General features: G+C 43.5%; 3 protein-coding genes across 4 annotated transcripts; 1 reads left to right on the plus strand and 2 right to left on the minus strand.

Annotated features, from left to right (window-relative positions):
- The first annotated feature begins 3,307 nt into the window (after positions 1 to 3,307).
- LOC136450457 (probable sugar phosphate/phosphate translocator At1g06470) lies at positions 3,308 to 11,812 on the plus strand. 2 transcript variants are annotated; one of them, XM_066450898.1, is made up of 12 exons: positions 3,308 to 3,976; positions 4,086 to 4,258; positions 4,989 to 5,074; positions 5,163 to 5,212; positions 5,408 to 5,475; positions 5,730 to 5,830; positions 5,992 to 6,004; positions 9,973 to 10,157; positions 10,617 to 10,703; positions 10,803 to 10,897; positions 11,067 to 11,204; positions 11,323 to 11,812. In XM_066450898.1, the coding sequence occupies exons 1-11, from the start codon at positions 3,546 to 3,548 to the stop codon at positions 11,188 to 11,190; spliced, it is 1,413 nt and encodes a 470-aa protein (XP_066306995.1). In that variant the 5' UTR covers positions 3,308 to 3,545; the 3' UTR covers positions 11,191 to 11,204; positions 11,323 to 11,812. The 2 variants fall into 2 exon arrangements, with proteins under 2 accessions (XP_066306995.1, XP_066306996.1); XM_066450899.1 differs by having other exon boundaries at positions 11,067 to 11,200.
- A 7,527-nt stretch (positions 11,813 to 19,339) lies between these two features.
- Positions 19,340 to 21,317, minus strand: LOC136455104 (uncharacterized). The gene is made up of 4 exons (XM_066455262.1): positions 21,208 to 21,317; positions 20,322 to 20,643; positions 19,886 to 20,184; positions 19,340 to 19,712 (listed from the first exon to the last, which is right to left on the minus strand). Exons 1-4 carry the CDS (start codon positions 21,315 to 21,317, stop codon positions 19,340 to 19,342), a joined length of 1,104 nt encoding a protein of 367 aa, XP_066311359.1.
- Positions 21,318 to 23,468: 2,151 nt separating this feature from the next.
- Positions 23,469 to 25,299, minus strand: LOC136452979 (probable WRKY transcription factor 65). The gene is made up of 3 exons (XM_066453558.1): positions 24,569 to 25,299; positions 24,283 to 24,435; positions 23,469 to 24,170 (listed from the first exon to the last, which is right to left on the minus strand). The coding sequence occupies exons 1-3, from the start codon at positions 24,772 to 24,774 to the stop codon at positions 23,594 to 23,596; spliced, it is 936 nt and encodes a 311-aa protein (XP_066309655.1). The 5' UTR covers positions 24,775 to 25,299; the 3' UTR covers positions 23,469 to 23,593.
- Positions 25,300 to 27,381: the final 2,082 nt, after the last annotated feature.

Genomic DNA, 27,381 nt, shown 5'->3' on the forward strand with positions numbered 1-27,381 from the left:
CTGGATGCCCTCTTGAGAGGTCCGACCAGATCAAGCCCCTAGACCACGAATGGCCACGTGATGGGGATCATTTGGAGCGCTTGGGTCCATAGGTGGGTCTCCTGATCGTAGTATTGACACCCTTCACAGGTGCGCACAATCTGTTCAGCGTCGGCTACTGCGGTCGACCAGTAGAAGCCTTATCGGAACATGATCATGGAGGCCCACATGCAGGGGCTAGCAGCCAGGCACGCACATTTGCGACTAGCGTGGCCTGCACGCCGCAGTGCCATTAATGACAAGACGACGGCGAGCCCAACCACATGCACGCGACAGAGGCGACAATGCACTGGGCTGGCAGCGTCGCAGAGATGCAGAGTTTGGCACGGACATGACGGCAAGGCGACGACACTGATAGCGACTGCGGTGCGGCGTGGGGCAAGTCGTAGTGCGGCAGCACGGCGAGGTCGACGACAGCACCGCCCGATGCGCAAGCAGCAGCGGCGGCTCCGCGCGCTAGGAGCCAGCGGTGGCCAGGCCATAGCCCAGGCCAGAGCAGTTGTGGCCGGCCACGCGCGGTAGCGCGAGTGCGTGCGGGATAGTCAGCGTGGCGACGCCAAACTCCTGAGCATGGTGATCGCGCCCACGCGGCCAACCAGCCCGAAACCGTGTCATGCACGAATTTTAAAGCGCCTATAGATACTAGACGGTTGGTTCTGGACCTAAACCATCTTCACCATATTTAAGATGGCATATGAGACTACCAAATCGAGCTATAACACTACACCACCCCTTAACCCAATCTCTTAAAATATTTTGCTAAATATAGCAATGTTTAGTTGTTGACAAACTTGAAATTTTCTAAGTTTTGAGCTGAATTTGATTTCAATTTGCAATTTCTAAGCTTGTAGAAATATTAACCAGTAATATCATTTTTCGACAGCAAGTATTTCACTGTCATCTACAAAGTTTGTACTTCAAACTTTATTTAAGTATCACACACATGTTCTATAGTATTTTTGCTTAATAAAAATTAGTTTTAAACCCTACTTGATATACATGAACTATCGAATCAACTTTCGTTTAACATTTTTATTGATCATTTTAAGTTACAAGAAATTTATCTACACATTCTATACATGCATTAACACATAAACATGATGCTCATATCATGTCTTAGTAAATGATTTAGGGTGTAATACCGAGGATATTACAAGCTCCACACTAGAGCTCGAGCCAAAGCCGGAGGAGCCACACATTGTGGTTGGCTCCACATTCATTTTAGAAAAGGAGAGAGAGAGAAAGCAACTTATATCAATAGTGCTGTTACAATTACTATTGTTGGAGAGGCCGAAGCCGCAAGAAACTGTGCCAAATAGGCCTTAATAAAGGTTGACTTAGAACAAATAGAAAATGAACCAACTACATTTGTGATTGAATGAAGTGATCTAAAATAAAGACGGCCATCTGTCGACTAACCAAACACATCTAATTAAAAGTCAGTGCAAAAATCAATATTGGCATAGAGGTAAAAGAATATACATGTCATTACACTTATGCAGGTCTCAATGGAAGTTTCAGCTAAGCATCATTATATCTCATAACTTGCCACGTAAGCATTTTTGTCATATTTTAAGAGAGAAGTGAGTTTAATGTAAATGAAACCCCCTTAGATCAGTTACCAGCTCTAAATTAGCATGCATTTCAATGTCTATAGAATAAAACTATGCATTGAATTTGCTCGTTTCATCCGTGTTTCATTATATTATGTCTGACATAGTATTTTTAAAATAATGCTATGAAACTCTCGGTTAAGAATAAACTTATTTGAACATATATGAGCATATAAGCCGGTGTTCTCTCCACTCTTGGGCCCTCCAACCACACAAAAGTTTGAACAAACATAACGTTGAAGTCCCTTTTACCTTGTTACTAGTGGCTTTCAAGGCGATCTCATATTTTTCTACTTAAAATACATGGTAAATTGTTGGTGAAGTTTTAAACCATGGAAAACATATCTAAGCTTCTAAACATTATGAGAAAAATCACGAGCATAGAACAAAGCCAAATAAAATATTTAGAACTCATAAAAATATCCCTAAAAGCTTTCAAAAATTAGATTTAGCTCTAGAAAAATAAGAAAATAACTAGAAAATTTGGAAAATTCACACAATATTATAATTGGTGCATAAATGTGTCTTAACACTTTCCATGACAAAAATATATGATGCAACCTGCACGAATGAAACATGCATTTAATGCCAAATGCATTTGGTGCATTTCATGTTTTTGTTGTGTCAAGTTTTCAAAAACACATGTAGACATCTATTAGATTTTTCTAGATAGTTTTTTCATTATCCTAGAGCTAAATCTATTTTTTGAAAGTTCCTAGGGGTATTTTCATGAGTTTTAGATATTTTATTTTGGTTTGTCGTGTCCTAATCTATCTCTATATTTTTTCTTAGAATTTAGAAGCTTAGAGGCTTTTTTTAGTTTTTACTGTAAACAATTATTAGGTTTACCAAATTTTAATTCATAACTAAAAGAGGATGAAACCATATTGAAAACCATTTCTAACCTAGTCACGACCTTAATTTAATTGATTTTGCGAGTTTAGGGGGTAAGATGCTATGCTTAGAGTTAGAGGAGAAAAATCATACCAACAATAGTTTCTGGAGATAAAATGACTTTCTCCTGCTTGTACATAAAGAGTAATGGAAGGAAAACAATACTTTTTATTGCTTTATACTCTTCTATTATATAGTTGATTTTAAGCTTCGAACTCAAATACTTGACAATTTTGATCTTTTTAACTATTCAAAACGTTATTTGTTTTGAAGTTAGTTTTTCTTTCACAAAGTCAGCGGTAGGTAAATACCATGTATGATGGTTTCACCATTAAATTATGTCCTAATTTGGTAAATACATTGATATGCATGTTAAAACATTATTAACAAAAATCAACTTTGAATGGTTAAATTTTTTAGTAGTATCACTGTGTTAGGAAAAAAAATATTTAGTTTTAACCAAATTTACCCAAAAATATATTAACCTTTATAGTATCAAAGACATGTACTCATGTTAGATTTAATGAAAACGATTTTGATATTATACATGTTGTTTGTATTTCTCTGTGAACTTGGACAACGTAAGATAATTTTGACTTATAATAAAGCTAAATTAAACTACAATTTTCAGCCGAGGTAGTATTTACTTTTGAGTCTCGACCAAAATCGGAATCTAACGATAGTTTTAAGAGAAAAATGGACTTTCCAAGAAAAAGGACGGCTCCTCGTCTCCCATAAAGGAAAACTACCTGTGGCAGACGCGGACCGCGCAGCTGCAGTTAACCGCTCGGAAGTCGCCGCGACGAGGTGCTGGATTTTGACTTGCTTCCAGAAATCGGAGCGAACCAAAGCTGCCGCAAAACCCCTCGCCTGCGGCTTCGCGTCGGCCGCCGCCGCTGCCGACACTTTGCCGCGTGCCTCGCGCCCCCGCACCGCCGATGCGATCAGCGACGCACGCCAGATCCGAGCTTCTGTAGGACCTTCAGCCGTCGCCGTCCCATGGGGGACTGCGTCGTCGAGGACGGCCACGGGCACCACCACTCGGAGGCGGAGGTGGTGGAGGGCGCGGTCCCGTTGGCGGTAGCCGTGGAGCTCGATGAGCGGGCGGGAGAGTCACGGGAGGAGGGTGGCGCGCCGAGGAAGAAAGTGGGCGGGATCCGAAGGGAGCCGTCGTTCTCGCGGTGGTGCAGGGACCCCTCTGTCGCCGCCGCCTCCAATACCGCCGCTGCTGAGGCGACCAGCGACAGCGACGACTCAGAGGAGTTCGAGCTGCCGCTCCTGCCATCCTCCTCGGGCGGCGGCAGCTCACCGATGGACATTGAGGCGGGGGCGACGGCGAGATCTGATGATCTGCCGATCTCGCCGAGGTTGCTTGCAAAGGTCATCGGGTTGATAGCGTGTTGGTACACGCTCAGCACATGCTTGACGCTGTAAGTAACACGTATTGTTCGTTAATACTGCTGTGCGGATTTTCCGGCTACCTTCGTGTGCGGATATGTTTGTTGCTAGTGTTCATTCCGTGCGCGTGCATGTGGTCAGGTACAACAAGGAGATGCTGGGGAAGCACATGTGGAAGTTCCCGGCGCCATTCCTGATGAACACAGTGCATTTCACGTTGCAGGCTATGGCGTCCAGGGCCATCGTGTGGTTCCAGCAACGCGGCCTGGAGGGAGGACCAAGTAAAATGTCGTGGAAGGATTACTGTTTACGAGGTGGGTATCTGCGTGATGTGCTGTTTCTAATATTGTTCATATGTGTCTACTATAGTCGGGTGAGTATCAGTTCCACATATAGTGCAAACTGTCATGTGAATTGGATAGCTCGGTGCTCCATACTCAGCAAAACTAACGTTGGCCATTCTTGACTAGTGGTGGATGTGGATAGGATTGTCAAACACAGTATAACTAGCATCAGGGAAGCATAGTCTTAGGTCTTTTGGGGTAAGGTAAAAGCATTGAGCATGGAGCGAATTAAGCGTTTTGGTGTGAAACAACCATGAGGCGAAATGCGTATACAGAACAACCTATATGCTAGATTAAGCGAGGACGGAAAACTGCAATTATTTGTGGTCTTGCTTCTTTTAAATGGTAATCTCACCCATGCGGGGATCAAACCCTGGTTGCGGGTGGCGCAGTCTCTCACATTTACCACCACAATGTGAATCAAAACTGCTACAGAGCCATATGAGCTCAAAAATAGAGTTGGTTGCCACTTCCCTTGTTTGTATCTTTGTTATTACATTTCAGTAAATTTGAACCATGGCCTATGATCTAGAAAACACTTCTCACTCGATTTGATAAAAAAAAGTTAGTAAAACATTAGTACAATTTTGTCTTCCTGTTTACTCATTTGTTTGTATTTTGTTGTTTAAGTTGCAATAAATAGTAAGTTCAATATTTATTCTAATTTGTATGTATAACAATTCCAGTATTCGTTCTGCAGTTGTCCCAACAGCTTTGGCTACTGCTCTTGATATAAATCTGAGCAACATTTCACTTGTTTTCATTACTGTGACATTTGCTACAATGGTATAATTCTTTCTAAAATGATCATTATTTGTTCTGTCTACTAGTTAGTATTTGGGCTTCTAATTCACCCTTTTAAATTCTTGTGCAGTGCAAATCTGCTTCTCCAATTTTCATTCTTCTGTTTGCTTTTATGTTCAGGTACTTTGCTTGCTACTCTATCTTTAGTTGCACAGGCCTTATTGTCTTCAGTTTTAGCAACTTCTCGTCTTCATTGAATCTACTTATGTTTTTTTATCTGTTACTTGTCTCTACAATTGTCTTTTCATGTTCTTTTTCTATGCTTTGTATCATTTTTCTTGTCACAAGCTGAAGTTTACCTTCTTTGTTTGGAAGGCTTGAGAAACCGAGCTTTAGCCTTCTTGGAATCATGCTGGTTGTTTCATTTGGAGTTCTACTAACAGGTAACACATGCTTACATTAACGTATTCAGGGTTAAGACAATACCCTTCCAACTAGTGTGTTACTAAATTATAGGGTTGGTAGTATAATCTTTGGATTACTGTTGCATCTTAATTCTCAACTTCATGCCACTTACATTTTTTCTGAAAGTTATTTTATCAGCTTCCTGTTGCATCTTAATTTTTAACTTCACGCCACTTACATATTTTCTGTTATCTTATCATCTTTGACCGTGGCCTAATTTTGTATCTTGCAGTTGCTAAAGAGACAGAATTTAATCTCTGGGGATTTATATTTATTATGCTTGCTGCTGTTATATCTGGTTTCCGCTGGTCCATGACTCAGATTCTTCTCCAGGTTTGTTATCGTATAATGCTTTCACAATCTTCTTATTTTATACTTTTTAAATACTGTGTAATGATGGTCGTATATCTGTGGCTGTATTTTCATTTTATCCCTGTCGTGACTGAACTTTTGCCTTTTTTTTTTCTTATGTATGTCTTCCAAAATTCCTGAAGAAAGAGGAATACGGTAAGCTTTCTATCTTAGCATTTTACTCACAGATATGAACATTATTACACCTTTATGTCATCAGCCACACATGGTTAGGATTGGGATCCTTGTTATTGGTAGGATTGTTTTTTTGCCTGACAGTAAGATTTGTAATATGTTGTAAAGGTTGAATCCTATGATATTCAACAACAACAACAACAACAACAAAGCCTTTAAGTCCCAAACAAGTTGGGGTAGGCTAGAGTTGAAACCCAACAGAAACAATCAAGGTTCAGGCACGTGAATAGCTGTCTTCCAAGCACTCCTATCTAAGGCTAAGTCTTTAGGTATATTCCATCCTTTCAAGTCTCCTTTTATTGCCTCTACCCAAGTCAACTTCGGTCTTCCTCTGCCTCTCTTCACGTTACTATCCTGACTTAGGATTCCACTACGCACCGGTGCATCTGGAGGTCTCCGTTGCACATGTCCAAACCATCTCAACCGGTGTTGGATAAGCTTTTCTTCAATTGGCGCTACCCCTAATCTCTCACGTATATCATCGTTCCGAACTCGATTCCTTCTTGTATGACCTGCAAATCCAACGCAACATACGCATTTCCGCGACACTTAGCTGTTGAATATGTCGTCTTTTCGTAGGCCAACATTCTGCACCATACAACATAGCAGGTCTAATCGCCGTCCTATAAAACTTGCCTTTTAGCTTCTGTGGTACCCTTTTGTCACATAGGACACCAGACGCTTGCCGCCACTTCATCCACCCTGCTTTGATTCTATGGCTAACATCTTCATCAATATCCCCGTCCCTCTGTAGCATTGATCCTAAATATCGAAAAGTATCCTTCATAGGCACTACTTGACCTTCCAAACTAACATCTTCCTCCTCCCGAGTAGTAGTGCCGAAGTCACATCTCATATACTCAGTTTTAGTTCTACTAAGTCTAAAACCTTTGGACTCCAAAGTCTCCCGCCATAACTCCAGTTTCTGATTCACTCCTGTCCGGCTTTCATCAACTAGCACTACATCGTCCGCGAAAAGCATACACCAAGGGATGTCCCCTTGTATGTCCCTTGTGACCTCATCCATCACTAAAGCAAACAAATAAGGGCTCAAAGCTGACCCTTGATGTAGTCCTATCCTAATCGGGAAGTCATCCGTGTCTCCATCACTTGTTCGAACTCTAGTCACAACATTGTTGTACATGTCCTTAATGAGCCCGACATACTTCGTTGGGACTTTATGTTTGTCCAAAGCCCACCACATAACATTCCTTGGTATTTTATCATAAGCCTTCTCCAAGTCAATAAAAACCATGTGTAGGTCCTTCTTCTTCTCCCTATACCGCTCCATAACTTGTCTTATTAAGAAAATGGCTTCCATGGTTGACCTTCCGGGCATGAAACCAAATTGGTTCATAGAGACCCGCGTTATTGCTCTCAAGCGATGCTCGATAACTCTCTCCCATAGCTTCATAGTATGGCTCATCAACTTAATTCCCCGGTAATTTGTACAACTTTGAATATCCCCTTTATTCTTGTAGATCGGTACCAATATACTTCTCCTCCACTCATCAGGCATCTTGTTCGATCGAAAAATATGGTTGAACAGCTTGGTTAACCATACTACAGCTATGTCCCCGAGGCATCTCCACACCTCGATTGGGATACCATCCGGTCCCATCGCCTTACCTCCTTTCATCCTTTTCAACGCCTCTCTGACCTCAGATTCTTGGATTCTCCGCACAAAGCGCCTATTGGTGTCATCAAAAGAGTCATCCAACTGAAAGGTTGTGTCCATATTCTCACCATTGAACAATTTGTCAAAATACTCTTGCCATCGATGTCGGATCTCATCCTCCTTTACCAAGAGATGCTCCCTTTCATCCTTAATGCACTTAACTTGGTTGAAGTCCCGTGTCTTTCTCTCACGAACCCTAGCCATCCTATAAATGTCCTTCTCTCCTTCCTTCGTACTCAAATGTTGGTAAAGATCCTCGTACGCTCTACCCTTTGCCACACTTACAACTCGCTTTGCAGTCTTCTTTGCCACCTTGTACTTCTCTATGTTGTCCGCACTCCTGTCATGGTACAAGAGTCTATAGCATTCTTTCTTCTCCTTAATAGCCCTTTGAACTTCCTCGTTCCACCACCAAGTATCTTTAGCCTCGCGTCCCCTTCCTTTGGTTACTCCACACACCTCTGAGGCTACCTTCCGAATGTTGGTTGCCATCTTGTCCCACATATTGTTTATGTCGTCGTCTTCCTTCCAAGAGCCCTCTTTGATAACCATTTCCCTAAATACCTCTGACGTCTCCCCTTTCAGTTTCCACCACTTTATTCTTTCAATCTTAGCTTGTTTATCCCTACGGGCACGCACCTGAAAACGAAAATCTGCCACCAAAAGCTTATGTTGAGAAACAACACACTCCCCTGGTATCACCTTGCAATCCAAGCATGCTCGTTTGTCCTTTCTTCTTGTGAGGACAAAGTCAATCTGGCTACAGTGTTGTCCGCTACTGAAGGTCACTAGATGAGATTCTCTCTTTCTAAAGAAAGTGTTGGCTATCATCAGGTCAAAAGCTACCGCGAAGTCCAGAACTTCCTCCCCCTCCTGATTCCTACTACCATACCCAAAACCTCCATGAACTGCCTCGAAACCTGCGCTTGTAGTACCTACATGTCCATTAAGATCTCCTCCTATAAAAAGCTTTCTCACTACTAGGTATAGCTCTAACCAGGCCATCTAAGTCTTCCCAGAACTGTCTCTTAACACTCTCGTCGAGGCCTACTTGGGGGGCATACGCACTAATTACGTTCAATACCATATCACCAACGACAAGCTTGACTAAGATAATCCTATCTCCTTGCCTTCTCACTCCCACCACACCATTCTTGAGGCTCTTATCAATCAAAACTCCTACTCCATTTCTATTCGCGACTGTCCCTGTGTACCAAAGCTTGAAACCTGTATTGTCCACCTCCTTCGCCTTCTGACCCTTCCATTTAGTCTCTTGAACGCATAATATATTTACACGCCTCCTAGTCGCGGTATCAACTAATTCTCTTAACTTACCTGTAAGTGACCCTACATTCCAACTACCTAAACGGATCCTAGATGGTTCGACTAGCTTCCTTACCCTTCGCACCCGTCGACTCTGATGCGAAGACCCTTGCTCATTTTTCACTACACCCGGGCGCCGATGTAGCGCGCCACTAAGGAAGCGACGACCCGATCCTTGGTTACTTGACACCATGCCCGGATCACGACACGGCGCGTCACGGGGGTGACGACCCGGCCCTTGCCCATTTAACACCATACCCGGGTTCCGATATGGCGCGTCGCTAAGAGGGTTACGCCCCAACGATTTTCTTTCGGGTTTCATCTCCATTGTAAATTTAGTTGACTCCTATGATATTCATTTTGATTAATTTAGTTGACTTTTTGTAAATTTAAGTGGACTTGTTGACATTATTTTCAATCCACCTAATATTTTATCACAGCTGAGTCATTTAAAAAAAATCATTATTTCAATTATTATGCAAGATCGTAAGATCATTGGGATCATATGTAAGATCCTACCTATCTTACGAGATCGGGATACTATGAAATTTAAGACTTATGGTGGGTTTGGTATCGTTTCGTTTCGACTTGGTAGAATCGTAGTATCCTAACATTCTAGGATATGGATTGGGATACTAAGTGACAACCTTGCAGTCACATACCTGAAAAACAGTCATACAAGGTTCATAAATATTCATATAGATTTGATTGGCTTAATTTCTTTGGAAGTACAACTACTGATCTTGCGGTATTGCCTCAAAACTATTCCATATCAGCTGTTCTGTGAATACATTGCATTAGAATCTATACCAGTATGGTCTGAAATATTAAAATTGACAACTTCAAATGCAGTTTATTCTACTGAGTCAATCAACATGTTAAATGACAGATTTACAGCATCATTATTTTATTTTATTTTGCCATGCAGGATTAAAGAATCCTTTTACCTTGATGAGCCATGTTACCCCAGTAATGGCAATAGTGACAGCAATTATTTCCATTGTGATGGATCCATGGCACGACTTCAGAGCAAGCCCCTTTTTTGATAGTTCTGCTCACATAATAAGAAGCAGCTTGTTGTTGCTTCTAGGTGGTGCTTTGGCCTTTCTCATGGTATGTGACTGTGTCGTGTACTCCTTTTTGGGGAATAAATATTTATGCTTTCTTCTAACTTAGAATTAAACATAACAACTACCCCCTCGATGTCAAAGTACCAGTCCATTCTAGTGGGATGTGTTGTTTCAGAATTGTTGCCCATTAAGGAAACCAGGAGTGTAGGTATTGCTATTTTTTTATAATATAGATTAAAGTGTTTAAACACATCATGTAATAGGGTGAACCGGTGAAGCATGGTTGATTCTGTTAACTATTACTTAGACTGTGGCTCATTGTGTGCTATGACACCATGAGCTAGTTGGACTATTGAGGGAGTTTGTTTTTTTCAATTCCACCACAATACTTGTAACAATTCTTCTCTTTCTGGAGTCTACTATTGATTTATTATTAAGGCATGAATGTGCCTCTCCCGATTGTTCTTTTAAAATGTTTTGTAACAGATCTGTTCACTTGCAGGTTTTGACAGAATATGTCCTTGTTTCTGTGACTAGTGCTGTAACAGTGACTGTAGCAGGAATTGTGAAGGAAGCTGTCACTATTCTGGTATAACTAAAGTTTGATTTTGCTTTCCATGTTAGTTTATACAAAATTCATCTATGCTAGTTCATTCATGTGATTGTGAGTCTACAATAAAAAATGCAGGTTGCTGTGCTATTCTTTCATGATCCATTTACATGGTTAAAGGCGCTTGGGCTGGCAATTATAATATTTGGTGTCAGTCTATTCAATATTTACAAGTGAGTCGAAACTTTCATATTTCATTTCCATGTTATTATTGTTACCGATCCACAATTGGTAAATCAACTCACAAAAATTTCTAACTTTGAATCTTTAAATAGGAAGCATGTGTTTATTTCTAATGCATGGAGAATATTGACTAACAATTGTTTGTGCTGTATGATGAAGGTATAAAAGGTTAAAAAAAGGGCATCACAAAGAAGATATTGGGACAAATATCCAATCTTCCAATGGGACTTCAAAATACGTTATCCTTGACGATGATACTGAAGCCCAAGATGATACAGGCTGACCTGAATATGGTAGGTAAGGTCAAAAAAATATATATATATGAGGGATATATTTTTTGTCCAGATAGGATTTTTGCTTGGCAATTTCTCGATTTTTTCCAATTGGTTTAATGGTTTAATTCATGTTTTTTCAGAATGCAGACTATTATATGCACTGGCGTTTCCAGAGAAGCAAGATCATCTGTGCCTGCATAGCCTTGCTTTCACAGGGCCTTGCTTTCACAGGCTAACTGATTTCATATTTCTGAGTTCATCAATCGCTCTGGTCAGCCATGCACGAGCATGACCCTTGCAGCCATGAGCCATGTGACAAGATGGGAAGACTACGCTCATACATGGAACATACAGCCTGGTATCCGTACAGATGTTTTGTCCTTTCATTCAAAACAAATAATTGTGCCTATATCTGAACGAGACTTTCTGCTGTATGTCCACTAAGAAAATGTTCCATCAACTGCAATTAGAAATACAGCTGACACACTATTAACTTTCTGGAATAGGAGAGAGCTCAATTTTGTAGTGCATTCTGAATGTTGAAGGGGGATTCAGCATCGGAACGCGTAGCTTTCTTTTCTTTCTTTCTTTCTTATTTTTTTAAATGAAAATAAACACTCTTATATGTAATGTTGTCATTATGGGAATGTATACTGTTTCACATACAAGCACCACAAGTTGAAGTTCGTCCCACCTTATTTTGGAAGGATTCTATTGTACTTCTACCTTGAGAGCACAGAGTCAAGTCAGCCCCGGTCTATCTCAATTAGTTTCAAATTATAAGATGTTTTGATTTTTCTATATATACATAACAAAACCATGTATATATAGAAAAGCAAAAACGTCCCGTAAGTTAGAGGGGTCCAAACAGACGCTTAGTAACAACCATTTGACAGAGGCACTGGTAGAACAATCCTAGAATATTTCATGTTACCTGTATTTCCTAATGAATTGTACGAGTACATAATCTGCATTTTTTTTAGGAACGAGTACAAAATCTGCATGAGTGCACTGTAATGCAACTACCCCGGTTTGTAAGGTGAGACATAGCAAATAGAAAGGCCTGGCCCAAGCCCAACTGCCCAAGATAATAATAAAAGGCCGAGCTTGTCAGCTGACAAGTCTCTCTCTGTCTCTATCAGGACGTCAGCTGACAAGAATAACATGCCCAAGCCTATTTGATTCCTCTCTCCTATGCTCCTAGTGGCAGAATTATGCAACGGATACTGAGGCCTTGTTTAGATCGTAAGTTTTTTCACTTTTTTTTATCATATTAAATTTTTGAATATATATATATGGAGTATTAAATGTAGATAAAAAAATAACTAATTACACAGTTTGATTATAAATTATGAGATAAATCTTTTGAACCTAGTTAGATCATGATTAGACAATAATTATTAAATACAAACGAAAATGCTACAGTGTCAAATACTGATTCCTATACTCAATCTAAACAAGGAGTGGTAACCTCATCTGTTTGATCTGTTGTTTGCAGACTTGGATGGATACGGCGTTTTCCCTGACATCTTAGCTGTCATATCCCCTCATTTAGGGCCTGTTTAGAATCCAAAAATTTTTATGCAGTAACTGTCACATCGAATCTTGCGGCATATGCATGGAGTACTAAATATAGATGAAAAAAAAAACTAATTACACAGTTGATCGAGAAATCGCGAGACGAAACTTTTGAACCTAATTAGTCCATAATTAGACACTAATTACCAAATACAAACGAAATGCTACAGTAAACCAAAATCCAAAAATTTTTGGATCTAAACGGGGCCTTAGGCCTTTATTCCGGGAGTTCATATTGATGAGTCTTTTCATCATTTGTCTTACGCTCACCTATATCTCTATTGGATATCGTTTCAAAGAAAAAAGTACCTCTGTTGGATACTAGTGTTAGTGTAATACCAGCTGGTTAATGATATGCTTATCTTTCTAGATATCGGAACATCTAAAATCCCAACCTCTACGGTGTAAACAGTACCGTGCATACCGCTGTTCGTTAGCCTAATAATGCTCTCAGTTTAACATTTTTTCACTAACTTGTAGACCTCTTATCATAGGACGCTGACAGAGGATAGGCAGAGATAGGTTCTGTTTGGTTCACAAGACTAAAGGTTACTATAGCCATCATTTAAATCGGTGGACTTAATTTTTATTCTAACCTAACTAGTTGTAAGTTTCTCTCAGCAGACCATGTATCCAATCAGGACATGACTAAACTTTAGTCACCTAAAATATTTAGTTAGACTAATAACTAGTCCAGTGATCCAAATGGACCCCTAGTTATATGAGGAACACAAACAGGACTCTGAAATGTTACATGGGTAATTCTGTAATGGACTTTGATTCCTAACATGCGATGAAGAACCATTTTAGAAGGTATATATCTCCTCCAACTAAAAAGAACAAAGTGTGGACACTGTTTTGATGCGACAATTGTCTTGATTCGTCCGTCTACCACTCTATGCGATCGATCCCACCTCCCACGCTGTCCAACGGGCGAGCGAGAAAAGGAAAGGCACGGTAGAAAAAGAAACTGTCATCCCTGCGATCCCCGCCTGTTTTGAAGGAAACAAATCGATCACCTGAGGCCACATGTATGGAAGGAAACAATAATCATGCATGGAAGAAAATAATAATCATGCATGGAAGGAAACATCAGTTGTGCCAAATAAAAGATTTACAGGTTATACATGGTGAGACTGATGAACCTTCTGCAATTTTCTAAACGAATATTCCCACAATTAATATATAGGTCCATTCCCCTGCGTTTTTTCGTGCTCTCATTACCATACAGGCCCCGTTCGTCTTACCCCATATTCGGCTTATTCAGTTTGTTTTTTCAGCCGGAACAGTATTTTTCTTTCACAACAATTCAGTCAGAACAATGTTTTTAGCCAATTTCAGCCAAAATTCAGATCAGCGAACGGGGCCATAATATGAAAGTATTGTGTTTATCACCACTTTCAGTTGACTACTCCCATTAGCATATACTTCCTCTACCCTAAAATATAAGTCGTTATGGGATGCGTGCAGGTCAAACTTTCTCAACTTTGACTAGGTTTGTAAAAAATACGTGCAATATTTATATCTCCAAATAAGTTTATTATGAAAATATATTCAATGTTATCTGTAATGATACTAATTATGTATTATAAATATTAATATTCTTTTATATATAATTGGTCGAAGTTAAAAAAAATTAACTTCTCGGAAAGCGAGAATGGCCCCGTTCGCTGGTATGAAATTTGGCTGAAAAACACTGTTCCGGCTAAATTATTGTGAGAGAAAAATACTGTTTTGGCTGAAAAAAGAAGCCGAACAAGCCATTTTAAGACAAGCGAACGGGGCCAATGAATTCTATTTTGGGACAGATGGAGTATATGAAAGCAGTGTTGAAAATATTTTAACAATCAAGTTCGTCTCTGTCTGATTTGTAAGCTTAGACGTCATAATGGCATCAAAAATTTTGACTCTCATGGATACCCTCATGGATCAGTGCAAAGCATCCCAATCCTACGGCATACACAAATGACAACCTTAAAGTTATGATATTTTTAAAGGGTGGACAATAAAGGCATGGTGGTGCAAGTGAGCAGCCAGCCAGAGTCGAGAGTCAGGGATGTTTGGATCCTAGGACTAAACTTTAGTCCCTGTCACATTGAATTTTTAGATATCAATTAGGAGGATTAAACATGAGCTAATTATAAAACTAATTACATAAGTTGTGGCTAATTCATTTGCCAGTGCCGTGTACAGGATGGTATGGAGATATGGTGGAACTTATTCATGGATTTATTGGCGCACGAAAGAAATGGATATCGGAAATCTCTTCCTGTCGGTATAAAAAATAATCTTAGCCGCATCACAGAAAGATCTACACAGTAGAGTTTGTGAGCCGCGACGCCACGCTCTCAGTGACTGTGTAAATTTCACGAACTTAGCTTTTTGGATTAAATGTCACTTTAACGTCGGTCATATACTTTTACAGTATTGTTATCTTATTGTGCGATCCATGTATTTTTAGTATAAAAGTTTAGTTATCCCATAGTAACGCACGGACACGAACCTATTTGCATATATACTCGAACCTGTGTGTACATAATTATATGGAGATGCAGCAGAACTTATTCATAAATTTATTGGCGCATGAAAGAAATAGATATCGTAGAATTCTTTTTATCGATATAAAATATTATCTTAGCCGTATCACGAAAAAGTCTATACAGTAGAGTTTGTGAGCCTGCGACGTCGGCGCTCTCCATGACTGTGTTAATTTTATGAACTTTGCTTTTTGAATTAAATGTCACTTTGACGTCGGTATTTAATTTAACAGTATTGTTATCTTATCGTGCGATCCGTGTGTTTTTAGTATAAAAGATTTAGTTGTCCCGTAGCAACACACGAACACGCTGCCTAGTTGTTTACTAAAGCATAATAAGTGATGAAATCTCTCCCATAGTTGCCTACACATGTCCGTCCTCAGACTATCTCCAATAGGTGACCTATATGGACATTCAAACCCAAAATGAATAGTAGGAGATCCAAAATCATCCTCCAACAGAGTACTTATACGGGAGACCTATTTTGAATTGTCTAAGAGACATAATCTAAATATGAGTATCCTCTCTCCAAGAAACTCATTTGCATAAATGATTCTCTTTTGGGTCCTGTTGTTGGAGAGGATGTTGAATGTGTATTGAACCCTTTGACTATAGCGCTACCCAAACGATGAATGAGTCTTATATTTTGGATGTTGTTCATGGAGATAATCTCACTACCGATATAAGAACACTCACTCTGCATCTACATCCATCATAGCTTCCCTGGAAAACTGGGAACGAATGACCCAAAGCTTTTGTCCTCCTGTGCGACTGCAAGAACTCGCTTTTGTGCCACACCTAGGAAGGCTGGATCGATCAGTCCCCTTGGCCTTTGGAACCTAGCCTTGGATCTCAACGTGTTTGTCCGATCTGCTCTCAAATTCCCTCTCGTAACGCCGTGCTAGACGGCTAGGCGGACAACATCATGTGCGTATCCCACACGGCGTACTGGTACAGCAACGCAGGCCGAATTCGACGCAGCGGCCGGCGTAGCCTTGAGGGTAACATGCGGCTCGTGAGTCGTCCCTCCCGGCATCGGGAGGAGACACAACCGTGGCACCGTGCCGCACCGTGGTTCTGCCGACCGGCTCTGCCCTGGTGGCGAAAAAAACAAGAGAAAATTCCGTGTGTGCCACTAAATGATTCCACGATACCAGAAAAATCACTGAATAATTGATCTGGACATGAGTGCCATCCAAAATGCTCTTATGTTCTATGTGTGCCACTACCGTCTATACTGCAACAAACAACAGTTATCCCTAGCTTAAAAAGACGCTTATGCCCCTCCTTCATAGATGTGCAACAAAATTCAAATTCTACGTGCGCCACTGCATGAATATGGCATTGCTATTATTTTGGCTAATATAAATGCATGGACAGTTGTGGCTCACATAGACAGTAGCAGCATATCATAGAAGTGTCTTACATAAGTTCTAGGTGCGCATATTAAAGATAGCCCATGTTCACTTATCAAGTCTTACATAACAAACATGATAGATCTCTAACAGTTCCATAGAGACAATCCAAAAGACAATGTCATGCAAAATAAAACACACAACAATTAGACATCTAGCTTCCTTTTGCTTCTGGTGCACAATGTTGGGCTTTCAGGAGTGGAATGGTCTACTTTGCTTCTAGTGCACATTGCTAGACTATCTCGAGGAGTAGGCGCCTTCTTCTTATCCTGCACAAGCTTGGCCTTGCCCCTCTTTCCTTTAGTCGACTTCTCTACAGTTGGAAGCATGATTGCTAGGGCAATTGGTTCAAGTTGGTTGGAACCAGACCCTGACATCCTATAATGAGGACAATAGTATGGTAGTTAGGGATAGTGAACATGTCTTCTCCATGTAGCTGAAAAGAATTACAGTCAGGTTACTTACTTGATTGAGTTTGATGACGATGATGGTGTCCTCTTTTTCTTGGTAACAAGTGCAGCCAACTCAATTGGTGTCTCAGGAGGGAATGCCATTGTTGGTGAAGATTGTAGAGAGGGTGCATCAATGCTCAATTATGTTGTAGGTTCATTTGTTTTTGTCTTCTTAGATTTTGGAGGTCTTCTGCAACATTATTCATTTTTCATTACATGAACTGGAAAATACAGATTTACAAGAAATATAAATAGAGGATGCAAGAGTTATGAAGTTTGATAATACCTAGCTACAAGCATGGCAGCTTTGTGAAAGCTCTAGTTTGGTTTTGGTGAATTGATGAAACCCTAAGTGCTAACCTAGTTCATCAAGTGATCATGAGATAGGTAGCACACTTCAAGTAGAGAAGCAAATGAAGATCATAACATAACAATGGTGATAGCATGGAGATGATCAAGGGCTTAAACTTGAAGAGAAGAAAGAGAAAAACAAAAAGCTTAAGGCAAAGGTATAACTTGTAGGAGCTATTTTGTTTTGGTGATCAAGACACTTAGAGAGTGTGATCACATTTAGGTTTGATAGCCGTACTATTAAGAGGGGTGAAACTCGTATCGGAATGCGGTTATCAAAGTGCCACTAGATGCTCTAACTTATTGCATATGCATTTAGGATCTAGTGGAGTGCTAACACCCTTGATAACATTTGTGAAAATATGCTAACACATATGCACAAGGTGTTTGCAGGGTTGAGATTCAGCGCTTTTGGAAAAATGAAATGTCTATTTTCTATTGCGCCGGATGCAAAATTCTTGGTGATTGGCACAGTTGAGCAAGGGTGAAGAAGTTAGAGTTGAAATGGAGTTGGTCGAAATGATGCTGGCGTCGGTCTACTGACCAGACACTGGGTCACTCAGCGACCAGACGCTGAAAGGCTGTGTCCGGTCGAGCTGTCAGACGACACAGTAGGTAGGGTTGAGCACCGGACGCTGGTCTGCGTCCGGTCAAGGTGGACCGAACGCGTTTGGTCGAAAAAACATGCCTCGGGGAGCTTACTGGAAACGACCGGACACTAGGGCTTCAGCGTCCGGTCAGTTTTGACCGGAGCGTCCGGTCAGCTTCGTAGCCGTTGGAATCTGACGAACAGCGTTTGAAGGCGATGACACGTGGCATCCATCGGGCGACCGGACGCTGAGGGCCAGCGTCCGGTCAGTATGACCGGAGCATCCAGTCAGAGCGCGTTTTGCCCAGTGAAGGGGTATAACGGCTCTATTTAATGGGGGCTCTATTTATAGCCCCATGGCCGGCTCAAGGGACAACTCTTACACATTTTCATTGACATAGCAACCTTGTGAGCCTAGCCAAAGGACTCCCACTCATCTATATCATTGATTCATCATCATAGTGAGATTGGGAGTGATCCAAGTGCATTGCTTGAGTGATTGCATCTAGAGGCACTTAGTGATCGTGGTTCGTTGCGGATTTCGCTTGTTACTCTTGATGGTTGCCGCCACTTAGACGGCTTGGAGCAGCGAGGATCGTCGAGCGGAGGTGGTGATTGTCTCCAGCTCCGATCGTGGTGATTGTGAGGGGTTCTTGACCTTGTCCCCGGCGGAGAGCCAAAATGTACTTTAGTGAATTGCTCGTGGCTTGTGTGATCCTCATCTTGTGTTGGTTGTGCGGCACCCTATTGAGAGTTTGGCGTGTGAAGCCAATTAGCGCGTGAACCTCCAAGTGAGTGAATCGCCACAACGAGGACTAGCTTGCCGGCAAGCAAGTGAACCTCGGTAAAAATCATTGTGTTCATCCTTTGATTCCGAGGTAATTGGTCTCCATTGTTATTCATCTTTGTGATTGATTGGTACTTCATCTACACGGTGGTATAACTATCCTAATCACTCTCTTTACTTTACCGCAAACTAGTTGACAAGCTCTTTAGTGTAACTAGTTGTGAGAGCTTACTTACTTGGTTGGTGTGGCTCTTTAGTTAGTCTTTGAGAGCACACTAACATAGAATAGTGTCTTTGCTATTGTGTGAATAGACACTATCTAAACTAGAATTGTGGTAGGTGGCTTGCATTTTAAGTAGGCTAGCGTAACACTCGCTTCGCCTCATAATTGTCTAACCACTTTGTTAAGTGTTGTTGTAGAAATTTTATTAGGCTATTCACCTCCCCTCTAGCCATTAGGACCTTTCACTTTGTCTTCTGGATCACCTTCTTTGTAGGTCCACCAGTGGTGTCCATGTTGCTTGCAAATTGGACACTGGTGCCTCCCTTTTCTACCTTGCCCACCTTCGGCACTGCCCTTATGCCTCTGTGTCTTTCTCCTTCTAGAAGTTGATTTCAGCAATGGTGGATGCATGAAGAAACCATGCTGAGACTCAGGCCACTGAGACTTGTCTGGCAAAGCTAGAATTACCTCCTCGTATGCTGATTTTAGCATGTCAACTGAGAAGTAGGAGTCCACATAATCCTCAAGAATCTGACCTCTAATAGAAGTGATCATAGCAATTGCATGATTGCAAGGCTTTCCTAAAACTTGCCACTCTCTGCATGTACAAGTTCTCTCCTTAAGGTTAATAGCATACATGTATCATAAACATGTAACCAGCAAGGATTTAGATTAATTAAAATAAAATCAGCATTGCAATTAGCATCATAAATATGTAACCAGTAAGGATTCATATTAGTTACAATAAAACCAGCAATATAATTAGCATACCTATAACCTGAACCACCCCTCCTTATCACTTCTCCAATGTCATCTGAATCTTCAAGCACATCCATATCTAAGTTTCTGCTCCTCTCCTTTAGGTTCTTCACAATATGGGGTAATATTTTGTCATCCATCTTCCCTACAATTTTTCTTCTTTTATTCCACTTGACCATGAGCTTTTGCCTGATCACATCCATAAGATCATCTAAGTTTCGATCTTTCTCAATCTTGATCCAGTTGTTGAAGCTCTCAGCTAGATTGTTAGTGACATAATCTACCTTGGAGAGAGAGTTGAAAACTGGCTTCTGGTCCACAATTTGGTGTTATTTTGCCTTAGATACTTCACTGTAGCAGGTTTAGCTTCAGCCATTGCATGCAAATGCTTGTTAAAATAGTATGAATTCCAAGAATATGCAGCAGGCCACAAGTTCTTATCAAATACCTTCCCATGATACCTCTTTTTAAAGTTACTAACTAAATGCATCATGCACTCCCTATGCTCTACATTTGGAAAAATAGCTGCTACCCCTGCCATGATTGCTTGACCTACATCTGTGCATATTGATAATCCTGGTGGTGTGCCTATAGCATCCTTGAGTTGCTGAAAGAACCAACTCCAATTCTCAGTTGTCTCAGAGTCAAACACTCCAAGTCCAACTGGGTACATCCAGTTGTGCCCATCTATTGCACAAGCTACTGCTAGCTGACCCTTGAACTTACCAGTCAAAAATGTGCTATCAGCAGCCAAATATGGCCTACATCCTCTAAGAAAACCATCGACACATGGTTTTAGTGTAAAAAACAGCCTTCTAAACCTGATCTTCTCCTTAATGGTATAGTTATCTATGAGGACAAAACTGCCAGGACATGCCTCTTCAACTGCTGCTTTGAATCTAAACAGGTTGTTGAAGCTTTTGTCCTAATCACCAAACAATTGTTTCAGCGCCAACTCTTTACCATAATAAACCCTTTTATATGACACAACAACTTTATGTTCATCTTTGATCCTTCTCTGCAGTTCTTTAGGTCCAATGCTGGCATCTTCCACTAACCAATCCTTAACCTTCTCACAAACCAAAAACTGAGTGGCTTGCTTCACCTTTCCACTCCTCCTTGTACTACCACATGAATGACCATAGGGGTTTTTCTTCACCTATGAAACAAAACCAGCAATGTCATTAGCATCATAAACATGTAAAATAAATGGAAAGGACTCGTATTTATAAAAATCGGTATGATTTACCTTAACTGCAACCTTGTCTTACATTGTTGATGCATGGATCATCCACTGACACCCTTCTAATTTGGAAGAGCAATGTGCCCTATACCTCCCTGGATCACTCTTCTCAATGTTATATTCATACTTATGCTTGATTGAATGTTGAGCAATAGCCAACTTAAACACACTCATATTGGGATAAATGTTGCCTACTTCCATTGGTGGGTCATTAACATCATAAACAATTTATGGTTCTATAGGCTAGGGTGGGTCCTGCTGCTCCTCATCAGATGAGGCATCATCAGTTCCATAGCCCGATTCTAGTTCAAATTCAGAGCTGGGCACATAGTCGGCAGTTTCATGATCACTATATTCAACCTCATCATCATCATCTCCAACATGCTCATTTTGTGGGAAAGGATTCACAAGATATGTTTTCAATGTGTCGTCAGTTGTTTGAGTAGGTTGGGTAGCATGGGAATCAGTTTCTGTAGGTTGGGTGCTTTGTGTGATAGCTTTGAGAGGAGGATTTTGTGGCAAGGAAGGTGTACAAGGCACAGCATCAGAGATGATAGCATTGGATATGTTCCAATCAGGAATAAGAACATTTGGCTTCCTAGTATCGAAGTAGCCAATGGACATGCAGATGACTCTAGAGCTCTCATGCTTAGCAAACATTGCAAGCAGGTCTTGGTCTGTTCTGATTTCTACATGGGATTCATCAGCAAGGTAGAATAGTTTGATAACATCATTGTAGCCGCTAGGGTAGGAATGCAAGATGTCATCAACGAAGTCCTTGAAATTAGTATAATCACTGTCTACAACCTTGCTGGAACTATACCAGCCACCCTCCACTCTAGTATTATTACCAAACAGTCGGATATCAAGGAAGAAACTTGTTTTCGGATCCATCCTACAGATGAACGCAGTATCAAAACTATAGCTATCCATGGTTCAACAGTACCACAGAGCCACAGAGGTGGAGGGAGCACAATGATTGACCCGTCGAGAAGCCAATCTGGACGACAAGGCTCAGGTTCCGGTGAAGCCATCCCGCCATGGACTTGTGCGCTCGCGCGCCCCGGGCGGGACCCGCGCGCTGCCGCCTGGACGCGCGCCGCCTCCGGTGCCTACGTGCTGTGGCTGGGACCCGCGCGTTAGCAAGCTGGAGCCGCGCGCTGCCACGTACCGAGATCCGCGCGTCGTCGGTAGCCTGGGAAAACGCGAGCCGCCTGTGGACCACCCGCGCTGCCTGGGAACCGCCGTCGCCGGGATCTGCCTCTGGGGAATCACTGCTCTAGCCGCCTGGATCTACTGCCGCTGCCCCGCCTCGGTTCGAGTCATTCGCGAGCAACAGGTGTCCAAGAACAATACGTGGCCCACCAACCAGTTTTGCACTTCGCATTCCTGATAGCAAGGGCAGTTATGGGATTTTAAAAAAAGGAAAACAATCTGCTCTTGTTGACAGTAGAAAATCCTAACGGTTCTGACAGCAGTGGCACTCGTGGAACGTGGAAATATTTTCGATATCACTCATATCGAGACTCATTTTTCAGAGGCTTCCACGGTATCGTGGAATTATCCGATGGCACGCACGGAATTTTCTAAAAAAACAAAACTACTAGCCGGCCGTGATCGGCAATGGGGCTGGACAGCACGCGGCCCGCAGGTGGGGATGGGGTTGGATCCGTAACGCCCGCATCCTCCGCGCCGCACGTGGCCCCGATCTCGCGCGCGAGCGTGTTCCCCAGCGCACCCAACCACCGCGGCGCCGAAGCCGGGCGGCACACGCCGGTGCGTTGCCACTTGCCACTTGCCACTTGCCACCACTTCATCACCACCGCGCCACCACTAGCCATCAGGTGGGCAGATTCCGCTTCCGCATCGGACGAAGCCTGTCTGTTTGGCGCGGCACCGCAGGCGGAGCGCACCACGCCGCAGCTCGTGGCGGCGCGAGCCATGTCTCCATCCGTGATCACAAATGGCGAGACGAAGAAAGAAAAATGCCAAACCTTTCGCTGCTTTCTGGTTGGAATCACATCGCAAACGGGACAGCCTTGGACGGCGAACGCACGAACGAACAAGAACGCACGCGCGCAGCCAATCAACACGGGGAGGCAGCAGCAGCCGGGCCTTGAACAGATAAACCCCGTGCATCGATCAGAGCTACTATGTACTACTAGTGCCTCCAAGTAAAACTAACGGCGCGTTTACTTCGACAAAGTTTCTCTAACGGCGCGTTTTGCATAGTATACGATTCACCGCGGTAGCATTTCGTTTCTATTTATGAATTATTGTTCAAATATTAACTAATTAGGCAGCAAACTGTATAATTAGTTTTTAATTTCATATACATTAAGTACTCATGTACCGTAAATTTAATGTGACGAAAAATCTTCTTTTGCATAGTGCACGTTTGGAAAACTTAACAAGGGCTAAAGACGGGCCCAAAAGGAGAAAAAAAATCAAATGTAAAAGGAGTTCATCAAGGACCATCAGGAGCACGGCGCGGTGGCCGCCAGGCTGAGCTCGCGGCGTCGCCCGAACACGACGGCGCACTCGGGCAGCTCGCCGAGCCCCGCGAACAGGGCGTCTTCCCCCTGCAGCTCCCGCTCCCACTCCTCCGGCGGCAGCAGCGGCGCGTACAGCGCCGAACGGTGCCACGTCGGGTACTGGTCGAACCACCCAAAGTCGAAGCTTTCGTCCTCCTCGGCCGCCGGCGCCACCGTTGCAGTCGTTGCCGCTTCCGCTTCGGGCCCGGCCAGACCTGGGACGACTTTATGCTCCTGCTCCTCTTCCGGCTCCTGCTCCTGCTCTGGCACTTCTGTTTCTGTCAGTTCACGCTCCGGACCGAGCTCATCCTGCTCGACCACGGGCTCAGGCTTCGGCGCCGGCGGCCGCGTGGACGGTTTGCCTTGCTGATGGCTGCTGCTGCTGCTGCTCTTGGGCTGCGGCGCCTCGTGGTTGTGGTCGAAGGTGTAGGTGACGAGCAGCACGGTGGGATCCGCGCGGCTGCGCTCCACCTGCTTCCTCGCCGGGCACCCCTTGGAGCTGCTGCAGCGGTAGTACCCACTGCACAAACACAAGCACAAAGCAAGCTTTTAGCAGGCTGCTAATCGGGGGGAACTAGCATGCAGATGCTGATTAGGTTCAGCACATGAATGAGCAGCAGCTAGACACGTACCGTGGGTAGGGAGAGCCCTTGATGGGCTTCTGCCCATACTTGCGCCAGGCCCACGAGTCCGACGGCGGCGGCCCCTCCCCGGTGGCACCTCTGGGCCGGTCCCCGCACTCGGCGAGCGGCACCGACACAACCCGCTTCTCCACCGATCTCCGGCTGCTTGCTCGCACAGAAAGAGACAAGAGCCAAATCAGCGATCTTTGCAGCTCTGATTTCTAGATTCCCGTACCAGCGCAGCAGCAGGTCACGGGTGCGCAGAACACTCGGTACTTCTGAATCCTGTCCGTACCTGCGCTTAGCTGGCGGCAGCGGTGACGACGGCGAGGCGGGGAGGTCGCTGAGGTCGCGCTCGCGCTCGCGCTTGTTCAGCCCGGCGGCCCCGGCGGTGCGAGGCGATTCCGCGTCCGCGTCCGCCCCCGCCGCAGGCAGCGGCTCGTCGGGGGATTCCGCCCGCGGCGAATCCGGGCTGCAGTAGCCGTCCTCGGCCGACGACATCGATCAGATCCCCTCCTCTCTGGCTCTCTTGCCGCCGCTGCCTCGGTGGCCACGCCCGGGCGGAGTACACGGAGCCGGAGACGAGCCTCTGCCCTCTGCTCTGCTCCCGACGCCCACAGCCCCGGACGGATAAAAAGCAGGCAGCTTCAAAGCAAAACTAACTCGCGCTTTCCCAAAGCGCGCATAAATTTTTCGCCCTGATGGTGGAGAAAGCGGGCGGAGGGAGACGGAGTATTGGAGCGAATGATGAGGGGATTGAAGGGGAGGAGGAAATGGTGGCGAACAGACGGGCCGGGGGCGGATCGATGCTGGGCGCTGCGGCTTTCAATGATCCCTCTCTCTCTCTCTCTCTCTCTCTCTCCTCTCGCTCGCGATGCGCGGCGTGTCTGTATATGCGGGGCGCGCGCGCTAGTGGGCGCCTTTTTTTTTATGCGAACGATGCTGGCTGGTGTCATCGGGGAGCACCGGGGTGAGCAGGGCAGCCAGGCAGGGCGAGCGAGCCATATCCATACCGGCGCCCGGCGGGCGGCTGCAGGCGTGAGCGTACGCGAAGCGAAGCGATATTTTTCTTTTAGTTTGGCGCCTTGCTTGCTTGCTTGTATGCTGTGTTCGTTTTGGATTGGATCTCGCCTGTGTCTTGTCGCTGTGTTGCGTCTCGGAACGGAGGAGGAGAGCCGGAGAGGAGAGCGACGTGCTCGTGGCCGGGCCGGGCCGCGCGCGGAGAGAGCCGTGATTAATCTAGTGGAGGCTGCGATCGCGACCCCCGCCCTAACCACTCCGGCCAGCCAATCATGGACTCCACCCGTGCACACACATTTTCGTGCATGTGCGGATACGCGTGCTTTGAGATGTCCAAATACGGTGTATGTACGTATGCATGGGCTCCTCTGTTCAACCCTGGCCCGTGATAGTATATATGGACCTCTTTGGCAGGGCTCCGGCGGCTCCGGCTCCCGCGCCTGTCGGCCACTTAGGGACCGATAGGTGCCAGGGGAGCCGGAGCCGCAGAGCCCGAAAAACGAGCTTCTCCGGCTTCGGCTCTGTCTGTAAGAGAGGAAAGGAGGAGAGAAAAAAAGGCTCTAATGAACAGTACCGGATGTCCGGAGCTCTGCCGAAGAGGCCATATATATACACGGACGTTGCCAGGACTTTCATTGGGAAAGAAGAAGGAAGAACAGGCGCATTTTGTGAGGAAATACAAGGGTTTCATGTTGGTTCACTCCCATTTGTATTTAGTACAACGAACTAGCGCTAAACGCTGCAACCAATCGGCATTTGGAGGTCGCAATGTCCAGCTGCCTTGTTCCGAGTGTACGTCCGCATCGATTAGAGTATTGCATGTACTTGAAAGAAACGGACGGCTAGCAGCCTGTTTTGTAAATTTCTAGTTGAAATAGTATTTTTCATTCATATAAGCCAGCACCAGCAATGATATGAACCAGTCAACCGAGCAGCCTGCTAGATCTCTCACATGTAGGCCCCCCATTCGTTTCGCTGAAAACAAGCAAAAATACTGTTTCAGTTGATTTATTGTGAGAGTAAAATATTTTTATGGCTAAAAAACAAGCAGAAAAGTATGAATTACAAGTTAAACGATACGAACCAGTCAACCGAACAGCCTGCTAAATCTCTCACATGTAGGCCCCCCATTCGTTTCGCTGAAAAAAAAACCAAAATACTGTTTCAGTTGATTTATTGTGAGAGTAAAATATTTTTATGGCTAAAAAACAAGCAGAAAAGTATGAATTACAAGTTAAACGAACGTGGCCGTAGGGGTCTAAACTACGGTAGTTACATGTGGGAGTAGGACTAAAGAAGCCGACCTCCTCCGTTAGGAGAGAGTACAGCCAAGTTGGACGTGCCAGAGTAGGGTTCGTTTTCATTAATGATCAATGTGCATCGCTAGAAAAACTATACAAATGTGCCAGAGTAGGGTTCGTTTTCATTAACTGGTATACTGGCAATCTCATACTAGATTACTGGTATACTGGCATGGCTGCTATCGATCTGTACGCGGCACTAATTTTATCTGCTGTCTGACACCAAATGCTACTACTGATCTTGATATCGACATTTAATGATACTCGCTCTTGTTTACGTGCTAATTGAATACAGGGAACACACGACGCATATACATTCCTCAGCCTTTTAGCACGATACCTATTTTGTCACAATACAAACATATCAGTTATATATCCCGCCAAACTTAGCTAATGCATCAAGTAAATTGTGTGACTATTAGTTGTTAATGGATCAAAATATAACCTAAGTAAACTGTACGAGCACATATAAAGTGGAAATGACCGAAACCTTATCCATTAGTATGTAAAAATGCTACGGATAAATCATAAATAGGTTGGAGCGATTGAAAGAAAAAGAAGAAACGAAGGTGCGAACCTTTCTTCTGTTCGATTTGCGGTCATAGTACAGCTAGATGCATGCATTTTTTGCTAAATGGCACTGCTTGGATTTTTTTTTAACTCAAAAAGCTACTGTCAGGTTGCATTGCAAACGTTGGCCTACAAAGAGTTCCCACGTGCGCCTATACCAGTGGCCCTACTGATGCGCTATGTGCGATTATGATGTCCATTTCATTTTCCTCTCTTT

The sequence above is a fragment of the Miscanthus floridulus genome, chromosome 5 (genome assembly GCF_019320115.1).
Source record: "Miscanthus floridulus cultivar M001 chromosome 5, ASM1932011v1, whole genome shotgun sequence".
Taxonomy (NCBI): domain Eukaryota; kingdom Viridiplantae; phylum Streptophyta; class Magnoliopsida; order Poales; family Poaceae; genus Miscanthus; species Miscanthus floridulus.